This window comes from Stenella coeruleoalba, assembly GCF_951394435.1.
Source record: "Stenella coeruleoalba genome assembly, chromosome: 1".
NCBI classification, from domain to species: domain Eukaryota; kingdom Metazoa; phylum Chordata; class Mammalia; order Artiodactyla; family Delphinidae; genus Stenella; species Stenella coeruleoalba.
Window position 1 is genome coordinate 21685817 of NC_137169.1, and position 23105 is coordinate 21708921.

The 23105-nt window shown below is 38.0% G+C and overlaps 1 protein-coding gene across 11 annotated transcripts in view; it reads right to left on the reverse strand.

Moving 5' to 3' along the window:
- Positions 1-23105, reverse strand: part of EYA3 (EYA transcriptional coactivator and phosphatase 3) — a 123178-nt gene that overhangs the window by 11455 nt on the left and 88618 nt on the right. For 10 of the 11 annotated variants that reach the window (XM_079915916.1, XM_079915917.1, XM_079915921.1 and 7 more), the window contains 7 exons: positions 17074-17159; positions 14091-14274; positions 11711-11850; positions 7511-7594; positions 5923-6012; positions 3791-3849; positions 1520-1680 (listed from right to left, as the gene is read on the reverse strand). In XM_079915916.1, the coding sequence (XP_079772042.1) occupies positions 1520-1680; positions 3791-3849; positions 5923-6012; positions 7511-7594; positions 11711-11850; positions 14091-14274; positions 17074-17159 (804 nt within the window). The remainder of the gene's footprint in view (positions 1-1519; positions 1681-3790; positions 3850-5922; positions 6013-7510; positions 7595-11710; positions 11851-14090; positions 14275-17073; positions 17160-23105) is intronic. The other variant, XM_079915913.1, reaches the window with a different exon arrangement.

Genomic DNA, 23105 nt, shown 5'->3' on the forward strand with positions numbered 1-23105 from the left:
TTACCCGACACTTGAGTTACAATATTCAAATGATAAACCTGGCTCTGAATTTTCTGTAGTGAAGGTAAAAAGAGAAATTCTGCATTCTATTACCAACACTCCATAAAAACAGAAGTCATTTCTATGAGTAGAACTGTGTGTAATTTGTTTTCAGTCTGATGGTTTTTCACAATGCAAGCCTAGAATTAGATGGCTCTCAAAATTTCTGATAAAACAAAACAAAAACCAAACAAGTATCTATACGTCATGTATGACATATACATAAGCACGCATATGTCATATATTTAACTAATATCATGTGGCACTTTTGTTAATTCATATTTTACAAAATACAGGTGGAGATTACTTTTACTATGTTCCCCAGGGTGGGCTCAGGGGAGTCTCACAGAGGGTTATAAATCACTTTCTTCAGGAAACCACATCCAGACACTCACTGGGCAGAGAAAGGACCAGAGACTTAGGTTGTATATGAAAATGAACAAAAGAAAGGCAAATGTCTGTGAGAGAGAAAGAGCAAAAAGACTTGGTTACCAAAATAAAAAGTACTGGCTCTGAATCATGAAGAAAAAAAAGCAGTAAAGAGAGGAATCTGAAAAAAGTAAATAAATTAGATTCCCGAAAGCCCAGATGCCTATGATTTTTTCTGGTATTGGAGCACTGTAACACGAATGCACCAAACTGATCTTTGAAGCCCTATTTTTACTTTCTGCCCCACACTGTAGTAGTGGTATGGGAGGTAGGAGGGCTCTCTTGACCTGAGGTAATATACTTCTAGGCAGTCTATGGAATCCCTGAAACTTCACGCAACATTTTGTGCAGATGGAGGTGTTTGAGGGTGATGGTTCACAGTTTTCAATATCTTCTCACAAGGGTATATCACTAAAAAAGGAATTGCATGAATGTAAAGTGCAGTGGACCAAGAGTTCGGGATTCCAGTTGTGGTATGGGCACTAATTTGCTATGTGACCCGACCTTGTTACCCTCATGATGGACCATCAATTTTCTCAAGTGCAAAATGAAGGATTTAGATTAGTTCCCTAATGTCACTTCTAATTTGAACAATCTACGGCTAATTAATTAATTCCAAATAATAGAATTTTAGGCATAATGGCACCTGACATTTGAGATATATCTGGGCAGAAAGAATTTCCAAGGTCCTTCAAATCACAGTGCACGGATACTGTCAACCTATCACCCTGGACCTCGTTTTCCATCCACTATAAACCTGGTTGCTAGTTCTACCTGACTTGTCCCGATGGCTATGTAAATCTGTTCAAAAATATGGCAACCTATTAAATATTACTGATAGTCGTTGTTTGCGAAGTTATACCAAGAGAAGTCCATGAGAAAGGCAGAGCTTCCTCCCCAGAGGGTTTCAATCAAACCTGTTTTTTAAATACAGAGTTCAAATGTTACTGTGGCACAAATTCATAAGTCAGGGAGCCCTAAGGAAACCCTGGAAAAGAAAACAGGAAATCAGAACAAAACAGAAAATTAGCTGGTTGTATGCCACACTTACCAGCCACATTGCTTTTATGCTTATCATAGATTTCTCTCACTTTTCGGTAACGGAAAGCCAGTTTCCTCATCCAGTCCACACCTCCCTGGACGCCCACAGAGGAACCATGGCTGCCACTACCTCCTGAGCCACTGAAACCATCTGTTGAGAAACTGTAGTTGCTGTAGAGAGAGAGGATGATGAAAATTAAAATCTACACTGCAGAGTTTTTGGTTGAATGCCACCTCGGATTGATTCTCTGTCCTATTCCTGGCATCTGACAGCAAGGCCTTGAGAATCTTCTTTCTTAATCTCTGTATGTCAGAGTCTATCTTTTCATCAGTCCTCCATCTCATCCCTATTACTTCTATCAAAGAAAGGATGGAAAGGGAGAGCAAGAGAGGCAAGACTTAATTCAAGCACCAGCATCCCCTAGAGGTTGGCTTCAGACAGACCATCTTTTCATTAATGACAGAAAATACCTTACAGTGAAAAAAACCCGGAATACAAAACTTTTGTGTACACACCCACCCACAGACACACACACACACACAATGATTGCAACTATGTAAAAAGGAGAAACGTGAAAAAGTAATGGAAGGAACTAACCCCAAAATCTAATAATAGTTAGAAAATGGGAATGTTTTCCTTCAGTGATCTTTTGGCTAGTTTAATAAGTTCATGGGTCACATATAAAATATGTCCACAAATTCTTTAATACTCCTCTAACTTTGCTCCCTGTAGGTATGGACCGTATTTGAACGTAAACAGAATGTGGTGGAAGTGATGGTGTTGGACTTTAGAGACCAGGCTTCTCTTACAGCACCTGCTCTAAAAGAAGTCAGCTGTCACAGGAGAACACTCAAGCTGCCCCATGAAGAGGCACATAGTGAGGACTGAGGCCTCCTCCTATCAGCCACACATGGAAGCAGGTCCTCCAGCTCCAACCAAGCCTTCAGATGATTTTAGCTTCAGCTATCTTGACTTCAGTCTCAGAGACCCTGATTCAGAACTACCCAGCTAAGTCATTTTCAAGTTCCTGACCTACAGAAACTATGAGATGATAAATGGTAACTGTGTTAAGCTACTAAATTTGGGGGTTATTTGTTACACAGCAATAGACAACTATTATAGCTAAACAGGTTGGGAGGGATTAATACTTCCTAAGTCAAGATTTCCAAATGACTGACAGAATTAGAGACAACTTGGTTCAATCAGAAGTCAAAATAGAGTTCAGTGTAAAATTCTACATTTAAGAAAATAAAGCTGCCAAGACATAAGATTGGTAATTACTAGTTAGCCATATGCACAAGAGAAAAAAAAAATACTAGGGTTCAGAGTGGACTGTAAACTGCTTCAGACCAGGCTTTTTCCTAAGGTGAGTAAAATCTCTTAAGACTGGTACCCTCCAAGGCTGTGGAAGGCACAGCATACATGACTGAATCTGCTCCAGAAGTGAAACCTTTCTATCCTTCTCGGCACCAAAGGGTTACGTCCTTACTAAGTGATATGTCCAGTTCTGCTCTAGATTTGAGAATTCACAGAGGAAACAATTTTAGGGTAGACACATGGAAAAACTTTTTGCCTATGAAAAGGGATAAACATTAAAACAAATTAACATGAAAAGATGTGACAACTTTTTTTCTAAAGGTCTTTAAATGTAAGGTAGATAAATTTTTGGATTATTCTTAGCTAAGACTACTGAGCTAGAAGACAGTAGCCAAGAGAGAAAGGAGGAGACCGAGCAAGCATTTTGCCACTGAGACCTTCTTGGTTTAGCGTTCACTGTGATATTAATGTTTAAGATTGTCTTCCATAGGGTCAATCCTGACACCATCAGACCCCCCACAATTAACTTCCTTGGTAAAATCCCTGATGCTTATTTGTATCTAAAACCAATCAATCTGGAAGCACACTTTTCCCGACTGAAAATCTGGCCAAAGAGAAACTAGTATATCCTTTACTTTGGAATGCTTTTTTCTCATTCCATCATGCTACCCAGTCATCAAGGTCATACTTAAATTCTACTGTGCTGAGAAGGCCACCCCAATGTTGGCACCACGTACTCCCCACACCCATCAGAATTACTTTCTATTCTGTGTTCCATCACATTTTCTATTGTCACCTTCTCACACTACATGCAAACGTTAACTACGTTTGTTTCTATCTCCTCTAATAGACTGTGAGCTCTTTTAGGGCTGTGTCTTATTCATCTTTGTTTTCCTCTGAACCTAGACAGTGTCTTATGCCTAACAGGTGTACTGATGTTTAAGACATCATTGTTTTTATCACCTCAAGTCTTGGCCATTGTCATCAGAAGCCACATCTTCCACATGCACCTGGTCACACTCCTGTTAAAAGACAAAACCACACATTATTTCAGTCCAGGGAGTAGAAGTGCTATTACCACCACAATATATTGTAAAAATATCACAAACAATGGCGAGGTGATGAAATACCATATGGTCTCTTATGTGTGGAGGATCACTCTCACCCCCCTTTCTGTTCAACTTCTTTTAAGGCCTAATTTACATTCCTCAGTCTTCATGAAATCTTCCTTAACCATCCCAACCCTCAGTTATGCTCTTATCTCAATAGTTCATTTTTCCAACAGTCCATGGGTATAAACACAAGCTCCCTTACACTGTCAGGTGTGCCTATGTCCTACACTAGACTGTAAGTCCTATTACATTGTAGGTCCCTTACGGCACGACCATGCCTTACATCTCCTTTGTACCCCTCTAGTCTAGTCCAGTGCCCTTATATAGCATGTACTCAATACATTTTTGCAGATGAAACAGATGCTGGTAGAGTGCGTGTCCTATCAAAACTGAGAATGACTGAAACAGAAATTTGTAAATTCAAACTTAGGAATTAGAAGAGGTCATCTAAGTCAATCTCCTCATATTCTAAAAGTGAGGTAAAACAATTTGCCCAAGATCATAAAACTAGTGAGTGGCAGAAAGAAACTAGAAGGAGCCTGGGTCTTCTAATCTGAATCCAAGGTTCTTTCCTTTAAGCCCACACTACTACGGACATAAAACGCCACCCACTGCCTAACTGACAGATTCATTCCTCTGACACCACCTAGGGTGGTGCCGTGATGTCCACCTGCATCAGAATCCTCTGGGGAAGATTTTTAAAAATGCATATTTTTGAACAGAATTTCTGTGAGTGAAGTCCTAGAATCTTCATTTTTAACAAGCTCCCCAGGTGATTCTTATGCCCCCTGAAGTTGAGAACCACTGACCTGGGGGGCAGGAACACATTCAGGTCAAATTCTTCACAGAACTTTCAGTCCTGAGTGAGGACTATGTCTAGAAAATCATTACAAATACAATTTGGCAACAATTACTGGCACATAGTAGGTTTTCAATAAATGTTTGCTGAATAAAACTATAATGTCCCAACTTATCAACATGTGAAGTTGAGGGAAGATTAAAGCACTGTGGAGCTTATACAAAAGTATTGGAGTTTAGAGCCCTATTAATTTAATTTGTTGGAGAATTGTCTGTTGAGTAGAACTAGACTGTATTTTATAAGAAAGAGGATTACTTCATGTTCATTTTACTTTAAAATTTTCACTATTTAAAACACTAGGTAATATATGTAGTACACAGTTCAAAATTCAAAAGGACATTAAGTGACAAGTCTGCTCCTTCCCACCTCTGTGTTCCAGCAACACACTCCCATCCTGAGATAGAACAACTGTTACTAGTTTGTTGTGTACGGTAACTGCTTAACTGAGGCCCAGAATGGGGAGATAACTTTCCTAACTTGGTACTCGCAGTCTGGTCTCCTGATTCCCAGTCCTGTGCTCTTTCCACTACACGATGTTCACCTCAAAGATGAACTCAAATGTCAAAACCAAAAAAATTAACCAAGAAGCTCTCAGTGTTTCCTGGTTTCCCTCCACCTAACTATAAAATGATCTGACACCAAGGCTAACCTATACATGGACAATAAGCACGTATAAAATACAATGAGTTAGAGCAGCCATCTACAGATCTGACAAATCAAGAGGCTATCTTTTAAGAAGGTAAAACTGAAAAACATTCAAGAGTACAAATAATCAAAGCCACCTTCTATATGTTATTTAGTATAGCTGAATACATTGGAACGTTGGTTTATATATCAGTGTTTTTGCCTGATGGGGTGGCACTGCCCCTAGAGATAGATCACTTCCAAATAGGCTAACAAAAATCAAGGTTTTGAGCCAATAAAACTGAAGCCCAGAACTAAGACTGTGGTGACCTAACCAAGGCACTATTTCTTCAAGACTATGTGCACCCAAGTGCCGAGCTGGCCTCTCCATACCTACCCTGTCTAACCACATTTCCTCTAAATACAAAAAGCACAGGCTCAATAAATAGTTAGTGAACAAAGTGTTTCACTGAAGTGCAGAAACAATTTAAAATGCTTACCTCTAGGTCATTGAAAAATAGATGTGTGTCAGCCACTTCAAAAATCATTTCTTCCATTGTTAAACCTGAGCCAATCACTACTGTTGGGTCCTGAAAGACAATAAGAGAATAATTTGCTTGACTTGGCACTCACAGCATTGGTTCTTATCTTTAAATGATTCAAAATAGTTTGGGTCAAGGCCAAAACAACACTGGCCCACAACAGTGCTTCTCACTATTACTGATGCAATTTCATTCACAGTTATAAGAATCTGGGATTGTGCAAAGTTAAACATTTCAGGACTTTAGGACTTTAGTTTCTAGAAAACTTAACCCACTTAAAAAAAAAAAAACACTTAATTTTCAGAGAAATTCTGTTTCAGGAGAAATTCTAACTGTCACTGAAATATTGCTCTTATAACACCCATTATCGTCCCCCCGCCCAACCTCACACACACAGTACAACACCAGAAGTCAGTAATCTGACAATCTCAACAACGAGGAAATCAGTAAAGAAATATTTGCAGGAAAACCAATGCACGTAGCTTTAAAATGAACTATCAGACCTTCCCTTAGAGGCAGTATGCTCTTATTTTATATATTCTCATTACCAGACTTGTTATATAGTATATGAGCTTATGTCAGCTTGCCAGTCTAGATACTAAAAGCCTGTGGGAAAGTACTTCTAACAGAAACATTGGTGACAATAAGAAATAATTAGGAGCAGTAAAAGTAGGAAAGCAAAGGAGGCTGATATTTTTATAAAATGTATTCATAGAAACTAAAAAATAGGAGCCTGGAGGTAATTTAGTACAGAAATATACAGCCACTACCTCAAAAACAGCTCATCCCTCTATCAAAACTGATGTTAATACTGATGACTAAAGTTAAATTCTGCTTGGTATATTTCATTTAAGAAGGTATATAATCTATTTTATTTTATTTTAAGGTTTTTTTAAAAGATTAATTTAGACTGTGCCGGGTCTTAGTTGTGGCATGAGGGCTTCTTAGTTGCAGCATGCGGACTCTTCAGTTGTGGCATGCGGACTCTTCAGTTGCGGCATGCAGACTCTTCAGTTGTGGCAGGCGTGTAGGATCTAGTTCCCCAACCAGGGATTGAACCCGGGCCCCTGCATTGGGAGCGTGGAGTCTTACCCACTGGACCACCAGGGAAGTTCCTAAGAGGGTATATAATCTATTTTAGAAAGATATTTTATATTTTAAATGTACAGATCTGGTATATTCTCAGCTAAATGGAATGCTCAGTTTAGGCTGTTATATGTGACACAGGGATAACAGAGTAGACTTTGGAGTAGATAATCCTGAGACTCCACTCCGTTTTGAGCCTCAGTCCCATACTTAGTCTTTGCAAAATACTGCTCTCCAACAACTTCGGCTTTCAGTACTGGTCCCAGGTCTAGTCTCTACCTTTATCATCAGCTCTGCCTGACCATGTAGTCTGCCTGGTATAAGCCATTGGGTGAAGCTTTATGTGAAAGGTGAAAGGTCAACAGGGTAAGATGGAGATAATAGAGACAGTGATTTTGGTTACCTGCACACATAGTCAGGAGAGGGACAGTTACAACAAAGGAAGAAAGACTCAAATTACCTTTCCATACTTCTGGGCATAGGATCCAGTAAGAAGGGAGTGGAAGATGATGATGGTTTCATCTAAGTCCCACAGAAATACCCGCTGAGTGAGGAAAATATTTTAAAAAATGAGTGAGCATCTTTTTTAATCGTAATGGAATGAGACAAGAAATCAATAACAGAAGGGAAACTGGAAAATTCACACATCTGTGAAAATTAAACAATAATCTTAAGCAACCAATGGATAAAAAAGAAATAAGTGAAATTAGAAAATACCTTGAGATGAATGAAAACCAAAAACAACATACCGAAATTTATGGGATGCTGTGAAAACAATGCTAAGAAGGAAATTTATAGCTCCAAACGCGTACCTTAAAAAAGAAGATCTCAATCAAAAACCAAACTGCACAATTTAAGTTGCCAGAAAATGCCAGTAGAAGGAAGGAAATAATAAAGGTTAGAAGAGATAGATAAAGCAGAGGGTAGGAAAAAAATAGAGAAAATCAACAAAACCAAAAGTCGGTTCTTTGAAGAGATCTACAAAATTGACAACTTTTAGCTAGACTGGCTAAGAAAAAAGAGAGAAGACATAAATTACTAAAATCAGAAATAAAAGTGGGACATTATTACCAATATTACAGAAATAAAAAAGATTATAAGAAAATACTATGAAGAGTTATACACCAACAAATAATCTAGATGAAATGAACAAATTCCTAGAAATTCACAATGTGCCAAAACTGACTCAAAAAGAAACAGAAAATCTGAACAGATCTTTAACTGGAGGAGGTTGAATCAATAATAAAAAACATCCCAAGAAAGAAAAGCCCAGGACCAGATGGCTTCACTGCTGAATTCTACCAAACACTTAAAGAAGAATTAACACCAATCCTTAAGATCTTCCAAAAAAATTGAAGAGGAGGGAACACTTCCTAACTCACTCTATGAAGCCAGCATTACCCTGATACTGAAGACAAAGACACTGCAAGAAAACCGCAGACCAATTCTCCTATGAACAGTGATGCAAAAACCTCAACAAAATACTGGTAAACAATATTCACCAGCATATTTAAAGAATTATAAATCATGACCAAGTGGGATTTGTTCCCAGAATGCAAGAATGGTTCAACATAGAAAAATCAATATAATATACTGCATTAACAGAATAGAGGAAAAAACCCACATGGTCATCTCAATTGATGCAGAATAAGCATCTGACAAAATTCAACACACTTTCATGATAAAAACACTCAATAAACTAGCAACTTCCTCACCATGATAAAGGACGTATATGAAAAACCTACAGCTAATATCATACTCAATGGCGGAAAATTGAAAGCGTTACCCCTGAGATTAGGAATAAGAGAAGTATGCCTGTTTTCACCACTTCTATTCAAATGGTACTGGAAATTCTAGCCAGAATAAACTGGCAAGGAAAGGGGAAAAAAGGTACCCAAACTGGAAAGGAAGAAGTAAAATTACCTCTGTTCACAGATGACATGATCTTATACATAGAAAACCCTTAAGAATCCACAAAAAATTGTTGAGAGCTAATAAATGAATTCAGAAATCAGCTGTATTTCTATAAGCTTGCAATGAATAATTCTAAGAGGAATTTAAAACACAACAGCATCAAAAATAATAAAATATTTAGGAATGAATTTAACTAACAGTTCAGGACTTGTACACTGAAAACTATAAAACATCACTGAAGGAAATCAAAGAGGACACACCTAAATAAATGTAAAGACATTCCACGTTCATGAATATAAGACAATATTGTTAAGATGACAATACTACCCAATGTGATCTACAAATACAATGCAATCCCTATCAAAATCCCAACAGTGTTTTTTAAGGAAACAGAAAAACTAATCCTAAAATTTGTATGAAATCTCAAGGGACCCTGAAGAGCCAAAATAATCTTGAAAAAGAACAAAGTTGGAAGACTCACACTTCCCGATTTCAAAACTTACTACAAAGCCAGAGTAATCAAAACAGTGTGGTACTAGCATAAGGACAGATATACAGACCAATGGAATAGATGAGAGAGCCCAGAAATAAATGTTTATATATATATATATATATATATATATATATATATATATATATATATATATAAATATACACACACACACACACATATAGGCTCAATTGATTTTTTTTTGGTGCCAAGGATACCAAGACCATTCAATGGGGAAAGGAAACTGTTTCCAAAACAAGGTCCTGGGAAAACTGAATATCCATGTGCAAAAGAATGAAATTAGATCCCTGCTTCACACTATGTACAAAAATTAACTCAGTATGGATCAAAGACCTAAATTTAAGAGCCAAAACAAAGCTTAGAAGAAAACACAGTTGAAAATCTTCATAATCTTGTTTCCTTAAATATAATACCAAAAGCACAAGCAATAAAAGAAAAATAGAACTTTATCAGAATTTAAAACTTTTAAGCATCAAAGGATACTATCAAGAGTGAAAAGACAATCTGCAGAAAATACCTGCACGTCATATATCTGATAAGGGATTAATATCTAGAATATAAAGAGTTCCTAACATTCAACAACAAAAAAATAAACAACCCAATTTAAAAATGGGCAAAGGATTTGGACATTACTTCAAATAAAACAGACAAATGGCCAATACACATATGAAAAGATATTCAACATTATTCATCATTAAGGAAATGCAAATCAAAACCACAATGAGACACCACTTCACACCCATTAGGATGGATTATGCAAAAAATGGGAAATAACTGGAACCCTGGTACATTGCTGGTAGGAATGTAAAATGGTGTAGTCATCTGGAAAACATTTTGGTGGCTCCTCAAAAAGCTGAACATAGAACTACCATATGATCCCGCAATTCTACTCCTAGGTTTATACTTTTTCAAATAATTGAAAAGAGGGACTCAAAGAGATACCTGTACAGCAGTGTTATAGCAGCATTATTCACAATAGCTCAAAGGTGAAAAAACCCCAAGCGTTCTTCACAGATGAAAATGGATAAACAAAATGTGCTATATATACACAACGGAATTATTCAGCCATAAAAAGGAATGAAGTTCTGATATATGCTACAGCATGGATGAACCTTGAAAACATTATGCTAAGTGAAGTAAGCCTGACACAAAAGGATAGATTTTGTATGATTCCATTTATATGAACTATCTAGAATAGGCAAATTTATAGCGACAGAAAGTAGAACAGAGGTTACCAGGGACTAATAGGAGGGGAGAATAGGGAATCATTGCTTAATGGGTGCAGAGTTTTTGTTTGGATCATGAAAAACTTCTGGAAGCAGATAGCAGTAACAAACAACACTGTGAATGTACTTAAAATTGCACACTTAGAAAATGGTAAATTTTATATTATATATACCTTACCACAATTTAAAAAATGAGTGAGTTCTCCGTTTTTTCCAAGAAATATATCAGGTCTTTAGATTTTCTTTCTTTCTCCTCCTGCCCTCCCCGCTGCCCCCAGTAACAAAAGGGAAGAGAGGTTTCAAACATAGCCTCAATTTACCTATGTCTTCTGAACACCTCTCAATGGACTCATTTTTAAATATGGCTTTTCCCTCTTATTAAATGATCACATTATAGAAAAATTGAAGAAAGAAAACAAAAGGATTAATATCAAAACTCCATTATTATTAGAATTTGTATGACTTTCTAGTCTTTTAATAATGAAGTCAAATGTATGCCCATAATAAATTCCTATAGTGTTTAAACTACAGAATAAGTGAGAGCCAATCTCATTAATAAGTTACCAGATCTGGTTGCATGTTTCACAGAAACTTGGCCTAAAGCACTTTAGTTCTCTCATTTTACTTTGAGATTTTTAAATGGAGAACAGTATATTACTGTGACACCCTCTGCTTTCTCAATATGATGCATTATTCTTTCTGTTCTCCTCTGGAATACAGAAAACAGTTTGTTCTTTCCCTTAAAAAGTGACCTGGCTACCTAAATTCAAAAAAGCTTTTTCAGTGCTCTTGGTGAAAAGGATCTGAAAGTGGTATGGTAAGATATGGGCATAGAGTAATGTGTTTTTACATTTCTCTTTTCACTTGGCCAATTCATTTTCTCTTGCTCAGGAATTATAGGGTATACAACACAGAACCACATAATCTCATGAGTTTCAGATATGTATTTGATAAATTTAAGAAATGAGAAAAAAAAAAGGTTGCAACTCAAATGAGTTTCTTCCCATACTTCTAATTCACTGTCCTGGGAAGAGCTGGCATCAGCTTTCCTCTTGCCCCGGTTCTTGCCAGTCATGTTTTTCCTGGATTGGTCATCAGCATCTTTACTTGGTGTAGTCTGGGTCAAAGATGGGCTTGTAGAAGGGTCTCCTGGAAAGGAAAAGTGAGACACCGGTATTGCCAGTGTAGTCACAGGCTATAAGAACCAGAGCAGAATGGTCAGCAGGTTCTCTGCCCTTAAGAATCATGTTGCAGGGATAAAGGTTGGAATACCAAACTTTACTTAAGCAATTTGGAAATGTAGACCAAACATCATGAAGAGAGTTATAACTAGAATTTATATGCCTTCCTCCCAATGGAAGAACACATCTATAAGTCATTTTGCCAAAAAAAAAAAAATTAAACCTGAACCTGATCAAGCTTCTAGATCAGGGTTTCTCAACTTGGCACAATTGACCTTTTTGGACCAGATAATTTTTGTTGTGAAGGGATGTCCTGTGCATTGTAGGATGTTTGGTTAAGCAGCATTCTTGGCCTCTACCCACTATATGCCAGTAGCACCCCCTTCCCAGTGTGACAACCAAAAATGGGTCCATACATTGCCAAATATCCCTGGGTGTGGGGGCATGGGGGTGGAGGCAGGGGGCACAGAACCACCTCTAGCTGAAAAACCACTGCTCTAGATCCATTTACCACTTTAAATAAAATACAGAAGGCAGTGGGCTGTGGTAAGCTACCCTCTAAGGTTATAATTGGCGAAATTTAGACTGAGAAATGGTATGGGACAAACAATCTATTGATTGTTTCTTCAACAAATAAATTACAATCAGAAATAAAAAGAGATAGGGGAATTTATAGGTTAAAACAAAATATCCACCAATCACAATGTATGGACCTTACTTGGCTCTTATTTTAAACAAACTGTAAAAAGAAAAACAAAACTCCTAACATTTATAAGAAAACTAGAAATATGATTACCCTTTGGTATTTTATGTTATTAAGGAATTATTGTTGAATATTTAAGATGGGATAATGGCATTGTGGTTATGTTACCAAGCATTATAAATAAATATGATACCTGGCATTTGAGGAGGGAATTGGATGAAGTATAGTTGAAACAAGATTGCCTATGAGTTGTTAATTGCTGAAGTTGGATGACAGAATATAAGGGTTCATTATACCATTCTGACAACTTCTGCCACTGTTTGAAACTCTCCATTATTAAAGAGTTAAAATTGTTATGAAGAACAAAGATATTTAGAGAAATGAATTCAAAACTAAGGCATCAACACATGTAATGATTTCAGAGTTATGTACGTTCAAAGCAGCAACCATTTGTATGTCTTTATCTAGAAGACCAGTAGAGGCAAGATGCACAGAAAACTGCATTAGTTGATGTAGACCACTTTTTAAAAATGCATCAGTGTTAACGATAAACAGTCCTTCCTCAAGTTACATGATGTGACAGCGAACCACCAAATTTTCATGAAAAATAGGGATAAAAAGTATGTGCATATGTTTACTGAATGTGTGCATAAAGTCTTTATGTCAGGATTTTTTTTTTTTTAAACACTAGTCCTTTGGTTTTTTATTAATTAATTAATTTATTTTTGCTGTGTTGGGTCTTCGTTTCTGTGCGAGGGCTTTCTCTAGTTGTGGCAAGTGGGGGCTACTCTTCATCATGGTGCGTGGGCCTCTCACTATCGCGGCCTCTCTTGTTGAGGAGCACAGGCTCCAGACGCACAGGCTCAGTAGTTGTGGCTCACGGGCCTAGTTGCTCCGCGGCATGTGGGATCCTCCCAGACCAGGGCTCGAACCCATGTCTGCTGCATTAGCAGGCAGATTCTCAACCACTGCGCCACCAGGGAAGCCCTATGTCAGGATTTTTTAATCTGGACATCATAATTCATTGATCCATTTCAAAGCTACAGGTTTACATTTGTAGGTTAAATTTTATGTATTTCTTTGGGGAAAAAGAACCATACCTTTCTTCAGAATCTTAAAGGGATCCATGACACAGAAAAAGTTAAGAACTACTGTTCTGAGGCCTAACCAGAAGTCAGTTATGCACAGACTAAAACTGGAGTCCTCCAGCTTTTATAAAATGTGCTAAGATTCTGAAGTTCTCTGTGACAAGCATATTATAGCTACAGGGAGAGTGGAGTGGGAGTCATAAACAAAGTCTTTTCATTCTTGGTACTTTTCTGTTCACAGCATCAGGTATTATATTCAGTCTGCCAACGACTCATCGTTGTCTGGTTACAGTGTTTAAATACTCCTCACCTGAGAAGGAAGGCCAATAGCATGGTAACAGTGACTTAGACCAGAACAAAGTAATCTTCACCATCACCTGTTGGATGAAATGCCCTTAAGCCAAATGTAGAGCTTACCAGAGGAAAGTCTCTGTGCTGCAGGAGCAGGTACCATGACACTAGGCTTCTCCGTCTGGTATGTGGCTGCTGCTAAAGTGGTACTCTCAGCATCACTGTTAGTCTGGCCTGTGACTCCAAAGCTGGAGCTGGGGTAGCAAGCCTGGTACTGACTTTGACCAAGGATAGTATAGGTGGGATAGTCCTGTAGGTCAAAGGGAATAAGGGAGGAAAATAAGCCACTTAGCCAGAGCATAACATTAATTTCAACACAAGAGACTTTCATGTCCCTCTTTTTCATAATTATTTCCCTAAAACATTAACCCGACTTCTTATTTACCTAACCTATATAGTCTTCCACCTAAACCAATGATTTTCAAAATGCATTCTGTGGAAACCTAAGAGTCAAGAGGACACGCCTCAGGGACTGTCTTTGGGATGAGGTTAAGGCTGAGAGCAAAGTGTCCCATGCACTGTACACACAATGTCCCTTTTCTACTATACCAGCCTTTTTTTCTTCTACTTTATGTACAGAATTTCTGCATAGAATTTTTGAAGGAAAGAGTCTACTCCTTAAGAAGTTTATAAAACACTGCACTAGATGATAGTGCTTTTAAGGACAGATGAGCTTAAACAAAAAAGTGAATATCCTACATTAAAGTTTCCCAGTTTAAAAACTGAGTATCTCTCTCTCTCTCTCTCTTTAAAAATATTTATTTATTTGGCTGTTCAGGGTCTTAGTTGTGGCATGCGGGATCTTTAGTTGCAGCATGCAGGATCTAGTTCCCTGACCAGGAATCGAACCTGGGGCCCCTGCATTGGGAGCATGGAGTCTTAACCACTGGATCACCAGGGCAGTCCCCTCTCTTTTTTTAAATAATCAAGCTTTCTTTAAAAATAAAGTTTCTTTAAAATATTTGAAGGGAACCTTTGGTAGTTTCACAGGCACATACATGACAAAACTTATCAAATCATACAATTTATATCTGTGTAATTTACTGTATGTCAATTACACCTTAAAAAAGCTGTAAAAAATGGGTATGATGCACAGCTCAAATACACACCTTAAAAAAATTCCACTGATAACTGATATTGGTGACAAGCAGGAAAAAGCTAACTGATCAGACCAATTATTTATAAAGAACACTGAGCATCTACCATAAGCCAAATATAATTCACAGTGTGAGTGTGTGTGTATATGTGTTGGTACATGGGAGTTAAAAATCTAGCAGGATAGAAGACCAAAACCCATTTCCAACAAATTAGCAATAAACTGTATGTCAAATGAGTAAAATACAGAGGAAGACAACTATCACTGCAGACTGTGACAGAGAACTTTCTGAGACAAAGAAGCACAGGGGATAGGAAAAGGAACAGGCCCTGGAAAGGTTTTATTAAGCGGCCAGAGATGTTGAGTCTGGATGAAACAAAGGATCTCTGTAGGCCTGAATGACTGGTTAAGGATTGGATTGGATTCTTTACGCAGTGGTGCATAGTTTGTGTGGGAGCAGAAAATGGGGATCATCAAATTCAAATAAACAAAAATATGAAAAGATTCTGAGCAGGTGAGTGACAGGATAAAATGTGGCACTTAAAGAAAATTAATCAGTGTTTTAGAAAATGTACAGGCACGGTGAAAAATTAAAGATGAGATGAATAGTTAACTCAAGATTAAAGAGGAAAAAGCTAAACCATGGGAAATGACAGCAAAAATGAAAAAGCAGGGATTTCCCTGGCAGTCCAGTGGTTAAGACTCCACGCTTCCACTGTAGGGGGCACAGGTTAGATCCCTGGTCAGGGAACTAAGATTCTATATGCCATGTGACGCAGCCAAAAAAGAAAAAAGAAAAAGAAAAAGCAGGAAAGAATTCCAGAAATGGCTGGATTAGGGCTGGGTAAGGAAAAAAAAAATCGAAGATGACTGGTCTGGTTTTAGGCCTAGGTATATTAAAAAATAGTGTAACTGACAAGAATTGAGAAGCCGTAGGAAAAAGTGGTATTACTTTTGGAGGACAGGGAAACGGAAGAAAGGGTGGAATGAAAGGCTGGTTTTAGATATGGTCAACTTAGGGAAATAATAGGATATTAAAAAAAAAAAGCCCATCAATCAGCAGGAAGCCTGTAGATATCATGAGGTCAGGACTAGAATCTTCATTTTGGAAGAAGTAAATGGACATTGTGAATGTGGTTAAACATTCCTGGTGATGAAATAATAAGCATGTGGAAAACTAAATAGAGACTGTCCATGACAGAAGACAGGATATGCAAAGGGAGAGAGATGTTACCCTGAAGAATTCCAGGTACACAGCAGGAACTCAATAAATACCTGTGGACTAAAAGAATGAACAAATGCAAAAACAGTCAAAACATAAAAAGTGAACCAGAATAGCAATGTTAACTGCAGCCACAAAAAAAGATCCATGGAGGCAGTGGTTGATAATACTAATTGCTGCAGAGAAAACAACAAATAAAAACAGAACAACAAAACCAAAAAAACCCTAAAACACTGAAGATGTTACAAGTGATCTAAACATACAGAGTTAGTAAAATAGTGATCAAGACCAGACTAATTCACAAAGAAATGAGTGGCTAAGTAAAAAAAAGTCAAAGTAATATTTCCACAAACATTTATTATGTGCCTTCAATGTGAGTACTAGGCATTTTTCTGAACTCTCAGAACAAATAACTAAACAAAATAGAAAAATAAATCCCTATCCCCACGGAGCTTACATTCTTGTAGCAGCAGGGTAAGAGACAGACACACACACAGTAGATAAAGGAGCAGATATAATCATATCATTCATAGTCTTGGCAATGGAATGAGAGAAACTGGGTAGTAGCCTGAGAAACCATCCAAGGTTTCAGTCCTGAGGGCATCCAGAAAAAGGCCTCTCCACAGTCCATACTGGTTGTTCCTTAGATTGGCAAACTGATAATGGAAAGAAGAAAGGAAGGGCTAGCTAGATGAACCATATCAACAGGAGGAACAAAAGCAGCACCGTACCTGGTTTGAGATGCTGGACACTGCTGCTGCTGGAATATTGGCAATAGTAGATGAAGTGGATATCAGGCTGGCATTTGTGCTTGAAGCTATAAGATTGAAAGTGTTAAAAGATATTATGTAAACGCCTAAATGAAACTCAAAATATATTCTGTCCTAAGTAAACAGATCTATAAGGAGATAAAAAACATTGGCAAAGGAAATAAATACTATATACTGGTTTTGCTCTTTTGCATGCCATACCTTAATTTAGACTTGATTAGAAATAAAACAGTTCACACATTTTTGTTTCAACTTGAGTCTTCAATTATTCCTACTAAAGTCCTAGAAGGATACAACACAATGCACTGGTTCATACTAATGATACCAGTGAAATCAGAACCTAAACCAAATCACTCCAGTCCATCTTCTCTGGCAGCTGAAAAATAACTCACCTGCAGTGTGACCTACTGACACCAGTAGAAACAACAAGAACTCTGGTAAATCCACGTGTTAAGTCCTACACTGTGATATTTACTGTCACTTGCCCCAAATTATGCCTTTCCTGGTGCAACACAATTACTCTGAGAAATTGATGGAGTTTTCCAAATTCTAAAGTGCTTGGAGTTGCTTCAACAAACACCATGTTCTGGCATTTAATGATTTCACCCATGAGCCTGGAAAAATTCGGAAAATATTCAATATTATTCTGGCCAGGTAAAAATTTACTTCATAAGCTACTTAGGCTGCCTGTCTCACGACAAGAAATTTGGGTTTTTTTCACACCCTTCTATCACAGATTCCACCAGGGTTTTAATAAAATCCTCAGTGACTAGTATTTGTCACAGTGACGTTTTCCAGGTGGACAATGTAGGTGAAATTGTGAGGTACTGCTCTTGAACTCCTCTTTTTTGCTCATCACAAGCATACTTATACATGGTTTCTACCGCAGTCACACACACCATAAAGGCTCACCATCAGGTAAACCACACTATCTGACTACCTATCCCATTGGCGACAAAGTCCTCTAGAGGGAAAGTTATTAGGAAAACCTCCATTAAGAATAGTGCAGGTGGGACTTCCCTGGTGGCACAGTGGTTAAGGAATCCACCTGCCAATGCGGGGGACACGGGTTCGAGCCCTGGTCCGGGAAGATCCCACGTGCCACAGAGCACCTAAGCCCGTGTGCCACAACTACTGAGCATGTGCTCTAGAGCCTGTGAGCCACAACTACTGAAGCCCGTGCACCTAGAGCCCGTGCTCTGCAACAAGAGAAGCCACCGCAATGAGAAGCCCGCACACCGCAACGAAGAGTAGTTCCCGCTCAAAACTAGAGAAAAGCCCGCGCACGGCAACGAAAACCCAACGCAGCCAAAAATAAATAAATAAATTTTAAAAAAAAGAAAAAGAATAGTGCAGGTGAACAAATGCAGCAGAAACCTGAGAGGACTGGTCAAAATCATAGGGAATTTGTATCCCTTTCACCAAGGGTACTCTGCTTAGAAGAAAGTCTAGAAGAGATTGAGGTAAATTAGATATAAGGAACAGCTACTGCTAGCTTTCAGAAGAACTTGGGACAAAGAAGAGTTAGAGTAATTTGTCCACAGTCGTGGGGTTAAAGGTAGATAGTCAAAATGACAACTGTGATCTCCCAATTCTTCATCCAGTGCTCTTTCTTTCCTGAGTCGGTGGCTGAGCTAGGGATCAGATTTCGTCACTATCCAGGGAGATTTTCTTTTCTACAGTACTCCTTCCCCCAGGTAAACTAAAGGATTCTTGTTTACTTTCTTAAACCCAACACCTAAATGAAACAGATTTTATAATTTATAGATGATATTTTCTTCCCATCAATATTTTTTCCCCTAAGCGGGAAGTCCTAAGAAATCATTGTATGTAAGCTAAATGACTCTACAAGTAGTTTTTAATTATTCTTGTAGGAAAAGAATTTTGAGTACATTCCAGATTCTATTACCAGTACATTATGCTAGGCAGGCCTGCTGGCTAAACATAGGTGATTTAATGTGGGAAAGAAAATGAAGTATTTAATCTCTTAAGTTTATCTCTCCCAGCAAACTCCATTTCTAGATCAATTTTTCTTTAGCCCTAATCCTAACATATATTCCTCTTTTCCTCCCATTTACCTTTAATTCTATTCTACCTTCTTAATGATTTATAAACGGTTACAGGTACAACTCATTCACATCTGATATCTGCACACATGGGGAAAAAGCTGCTCTGACTGACAAGGTAGTTTTATAAATTTAACAATTTTCAGATCACTTACAGAATTGGGCTGGAGGTAAAAAGGTAGACCTTACAAACAACTGGCCACATACTCTTAATTATCCCTGACAGGAAGTTTAATGACTTGATTAGCTACTTGTTGATACCAAGTTTTTAACAAGTACAGTACTAAAAATCACAAATTCCTCTCAGCAATAGTGGCTTCTATTACAGGAAATGTTGGTCTGCTAACCTAGAAAGTTTACAGGGCTCAATTAACAGTTCTTTCTCCAACTCAATCAAATCATTTCTAACATGTGTTATTCATTCATTCATTTGTTCATTAAACCAGGGTCTACTATGTGCCCAGAAACAGTTCCAGCCACTGAGGAGTAGAGTAGTGAACAAGACGAAGTCCCTGCCCTCATGGCGTTTAAATTCTAGTGATAAAAGTTAGATGATAATTAAAGAAATAGTATTTATTTAGGCTCTTGTAACCAGCATTGAACCCAAGCTAAACTCATTTTAAAATATACACAATCACTACATGCCGTACCCCCTGCAAAACTATGACTAAAAAGCCAGGCACCTCAAAAAAAAAAAAGCAATGATCATCCTACATAAATATACATCTAGGTCTCAACAACAACAAATTCAACTGCAGATTTAAAAAACAAAAGCAGCAGCAATAAAATATGCAACAAAAATAAATTTAGAGGATAAAATAAAACTCAAGTGGTAACTCCTATTGATACATGTATTTTAAAGACTATTAGCTCTCCAAATGCCAGTGGCATGGCCAACTGTTTTCCGATAGTTCCCACTCCTGTTTTGCAACAGAGCTGTGAAATCATAGACAAAGTTTCTGAGAACCATGCCCCACTAGAGATCCACCTGAAACAGTCAGGATACAGAGATAGCTTTAATCAGAAGACTGTGGTTATAGAACTGTGAGGCACAGCTGAATTAAGTGACATTGCCCCAAAGCTGGAGGGTAAACCCAAGGCTTAATGGCACATAGAAGTTGGTGCAAGATTTAGTTTCTACCCACCTCTCTAATTTTATGAATGTTTCTCTACCACCCATGCTCACCCAGCTTTCGAGTTACTCAAAACAAGAGAGACTCTTTCTCACTCAAGGACCTTTGCAATGCTGCTCTCCCTGCCTCAATTGTTGTTCTCCCTGGTCTGTCCCTCTTGCCCTCCAGCATGATCATTCCTTCTCAGCATGTCTACTTCCAGAGAGACTCTCTCTGGACTCCTCTATTAGAACTAATTCCTTTCTTGTTTTCCCAGTCACAACAAACAATTCTTTTTTCCTCTCAGAGCACTTTTCAAAACCTATTTATTTACTTGTTTGTTTTCTGCCTCCCCTCCTAGTCTGTAAGCTCCATGAAGGCAGAAGCTTACTACCTTATTCGTCACCTCCAACGTCTAGCAAAGCACCCGGCCTACAATAGGTAAAGCTCAATAAATACTCGTGGGATTCATGAATAGCATGTCAAGGTTATCAAAAACAAGCAAAGTGTGAAAAACTGCAGTCAAGAGAATCCTAAGGAGCCATGACAATCAAATGAAATGTGGTGTCCTGGATGGGATCCTGGAACAGAAAAAGGACATCAGGTAAAAACTAAGGAAATCTAAATAAACCTAGGATTTAATTAATAATAATGTACCAATATTGGTTCATTAATCATAACAAATGTTCCATTCTAATGTGAGATGTTAATAATAGGGGAAACTGTGTGCAGGGTAGGGAGATATATAACTCTCTGTATCATATGCTCAATTTTTCTACAAATCTAAAACTACAATAAAAAATAAAGTCTATTAAAATACACAACAAATCTCCTAGTCAACGAAAGACTCTTGTGTGTTACCAACACTATCAGAGCCCAAAGACATTCACTGAAATTCAAGGTTGGGTTAAAATCAATTCTGAAATTTCTGAAATTAATTTTGCTACTTGAATTTTAATTATTTAAATCATCTCAATTGAAGAAAATAACCAGAGATTGGGCCATACAGTCACAGACACTCTAGGAAAAGGTTGATATAAAGAAGCCAGATCTATTTAATCAAAGGGTTTTCATGAGCATTGAAGTATAAACTAAAGAAAAGGTTTTGGTCAGAGCTGATCAAGCCAGAAGTGGAATTTGCTGTAATTTCCCTAACTTGCCCTGGGAAGATGGGCTACTGTCAATTGTTGAAAGCTTCTGGAGGGGATGAGGGGACATTGCTGTTTTGACCACTTTAAAAAAAAAAATCAATACAATGCTCCTTGTTTTTACTCAGTGGAATGACTGGGTAGTTACACAGGGGGGAAGATGAAGCTCTGGAGAGCTGACATTAATTATCTGTGCTAAAGGAAATGAAAAGTGGGGGTGAGGAGAGTGATACTGATAGAGGAGAATCCAGGTGATTCAAATGTGCCAGTAATGCCCATATTTCCTTTTAGCCAATTGTTACCACTTGCTTTCTACCAACTTTTTCTCAGAATAAATGGCAAAAATTGATAACTTGATGCTTAATTTCTGCCTTAATTTCTACCCTTTGCCAAAGTTCTAATGGCAATATAATGGGCCAATAGGTTAACCAGAAAAGGGAAGGGAAATGAATTTAAATACTTGCAAGTATAGGTTCTCAATTATGGGAGTTGATATTGATACCATGACTTCTACATTGAAAATCATAAACATTACACCCGTGTGCTGGGGTCAGGCTGCCCAGCTTACATCCTTGACTTATTTTCTGTGTGTCTTATGTGCCAAATCTGTAAAATGAGATTAATGACAGTACTTCCCTCATAGGTGTGTTGTGATTACATGAGTAACACCTATCTCTGCTAAAATAATGCTAAGCACATAATATGCACTTAACAAATACCAACAGTGATCATTATTAGCACAATGGAGGAAACTGGGTTAATTGATCTAAAGGGAAAAAATGTACTAAAAGGTAAGAAATTAGGATAGTGGCAAATGAGGTTGAAAGCACAGCTTCGTGACTTTTTTAAAGCAATGGGTCATAAAAGACCCCCACAAGGTGGTTCCTCTTGTTTTACAAAGAGGGAGAAGTAAGCACAGCTATCAGGCTCCTCAAATTCAAGGTACAGGTACAGATGAGTGGTGGTTCTACACCTGGGGAGAGGATTATTAATATAAAGGAAGAGAACTCCTTGCTTTTCTTTCATGACCTAGGTGTAGTCATCAGAGATATATCAGTTTAGGAGGAACTTGGCTACTAGATTTGCCTGTAGTTGGACCCCAAAGCCTACCAAAGTAGAGGAACACTTTATAAAAATGAAAGGGAGTAGAGGAGAAGACAAAGTCATGCTCTTGAGTTTTTTTCCTCCTGGTTTGTTCCCATTTTAGAAAGAAAGAAGGGGGAGGGGACAAACATAAAAAGAAGGGAAAATAATTAAGAGGAGACTCCATAAACAATAAGAGAAAAAGGTAGCTCAGAGCAAGGTCTTAGGAATGTAGTAACCAGTTGTTCCCAACAGACTAAGAAAAAGTAGTCCTCAGTCATTTTATTGAAAACAGTTAATACTGAAAATCAAAATATTTTGTTTCATATAATCTACATCAAAACAGTTTTTCATCATCAAAGTTTATATTTTAAGAATACCTAGGACTGGGCTTCCCTGCTGGCGCAGTGGTTGAGAGTCTGCCTGCTGATGCAGGGGACACGGGTTTGTGCCCCGGTCTGGGAAGATCCCACATGCCGCGGAGCGGCTGGGCCCAGTGAGCCATGGCCGCTGAGCCTGCGCGTCCAGAGCCTGTGCTCCGCAACGGGAGAGGCCCGCGTACCACACACACAAAAAAAAGAACA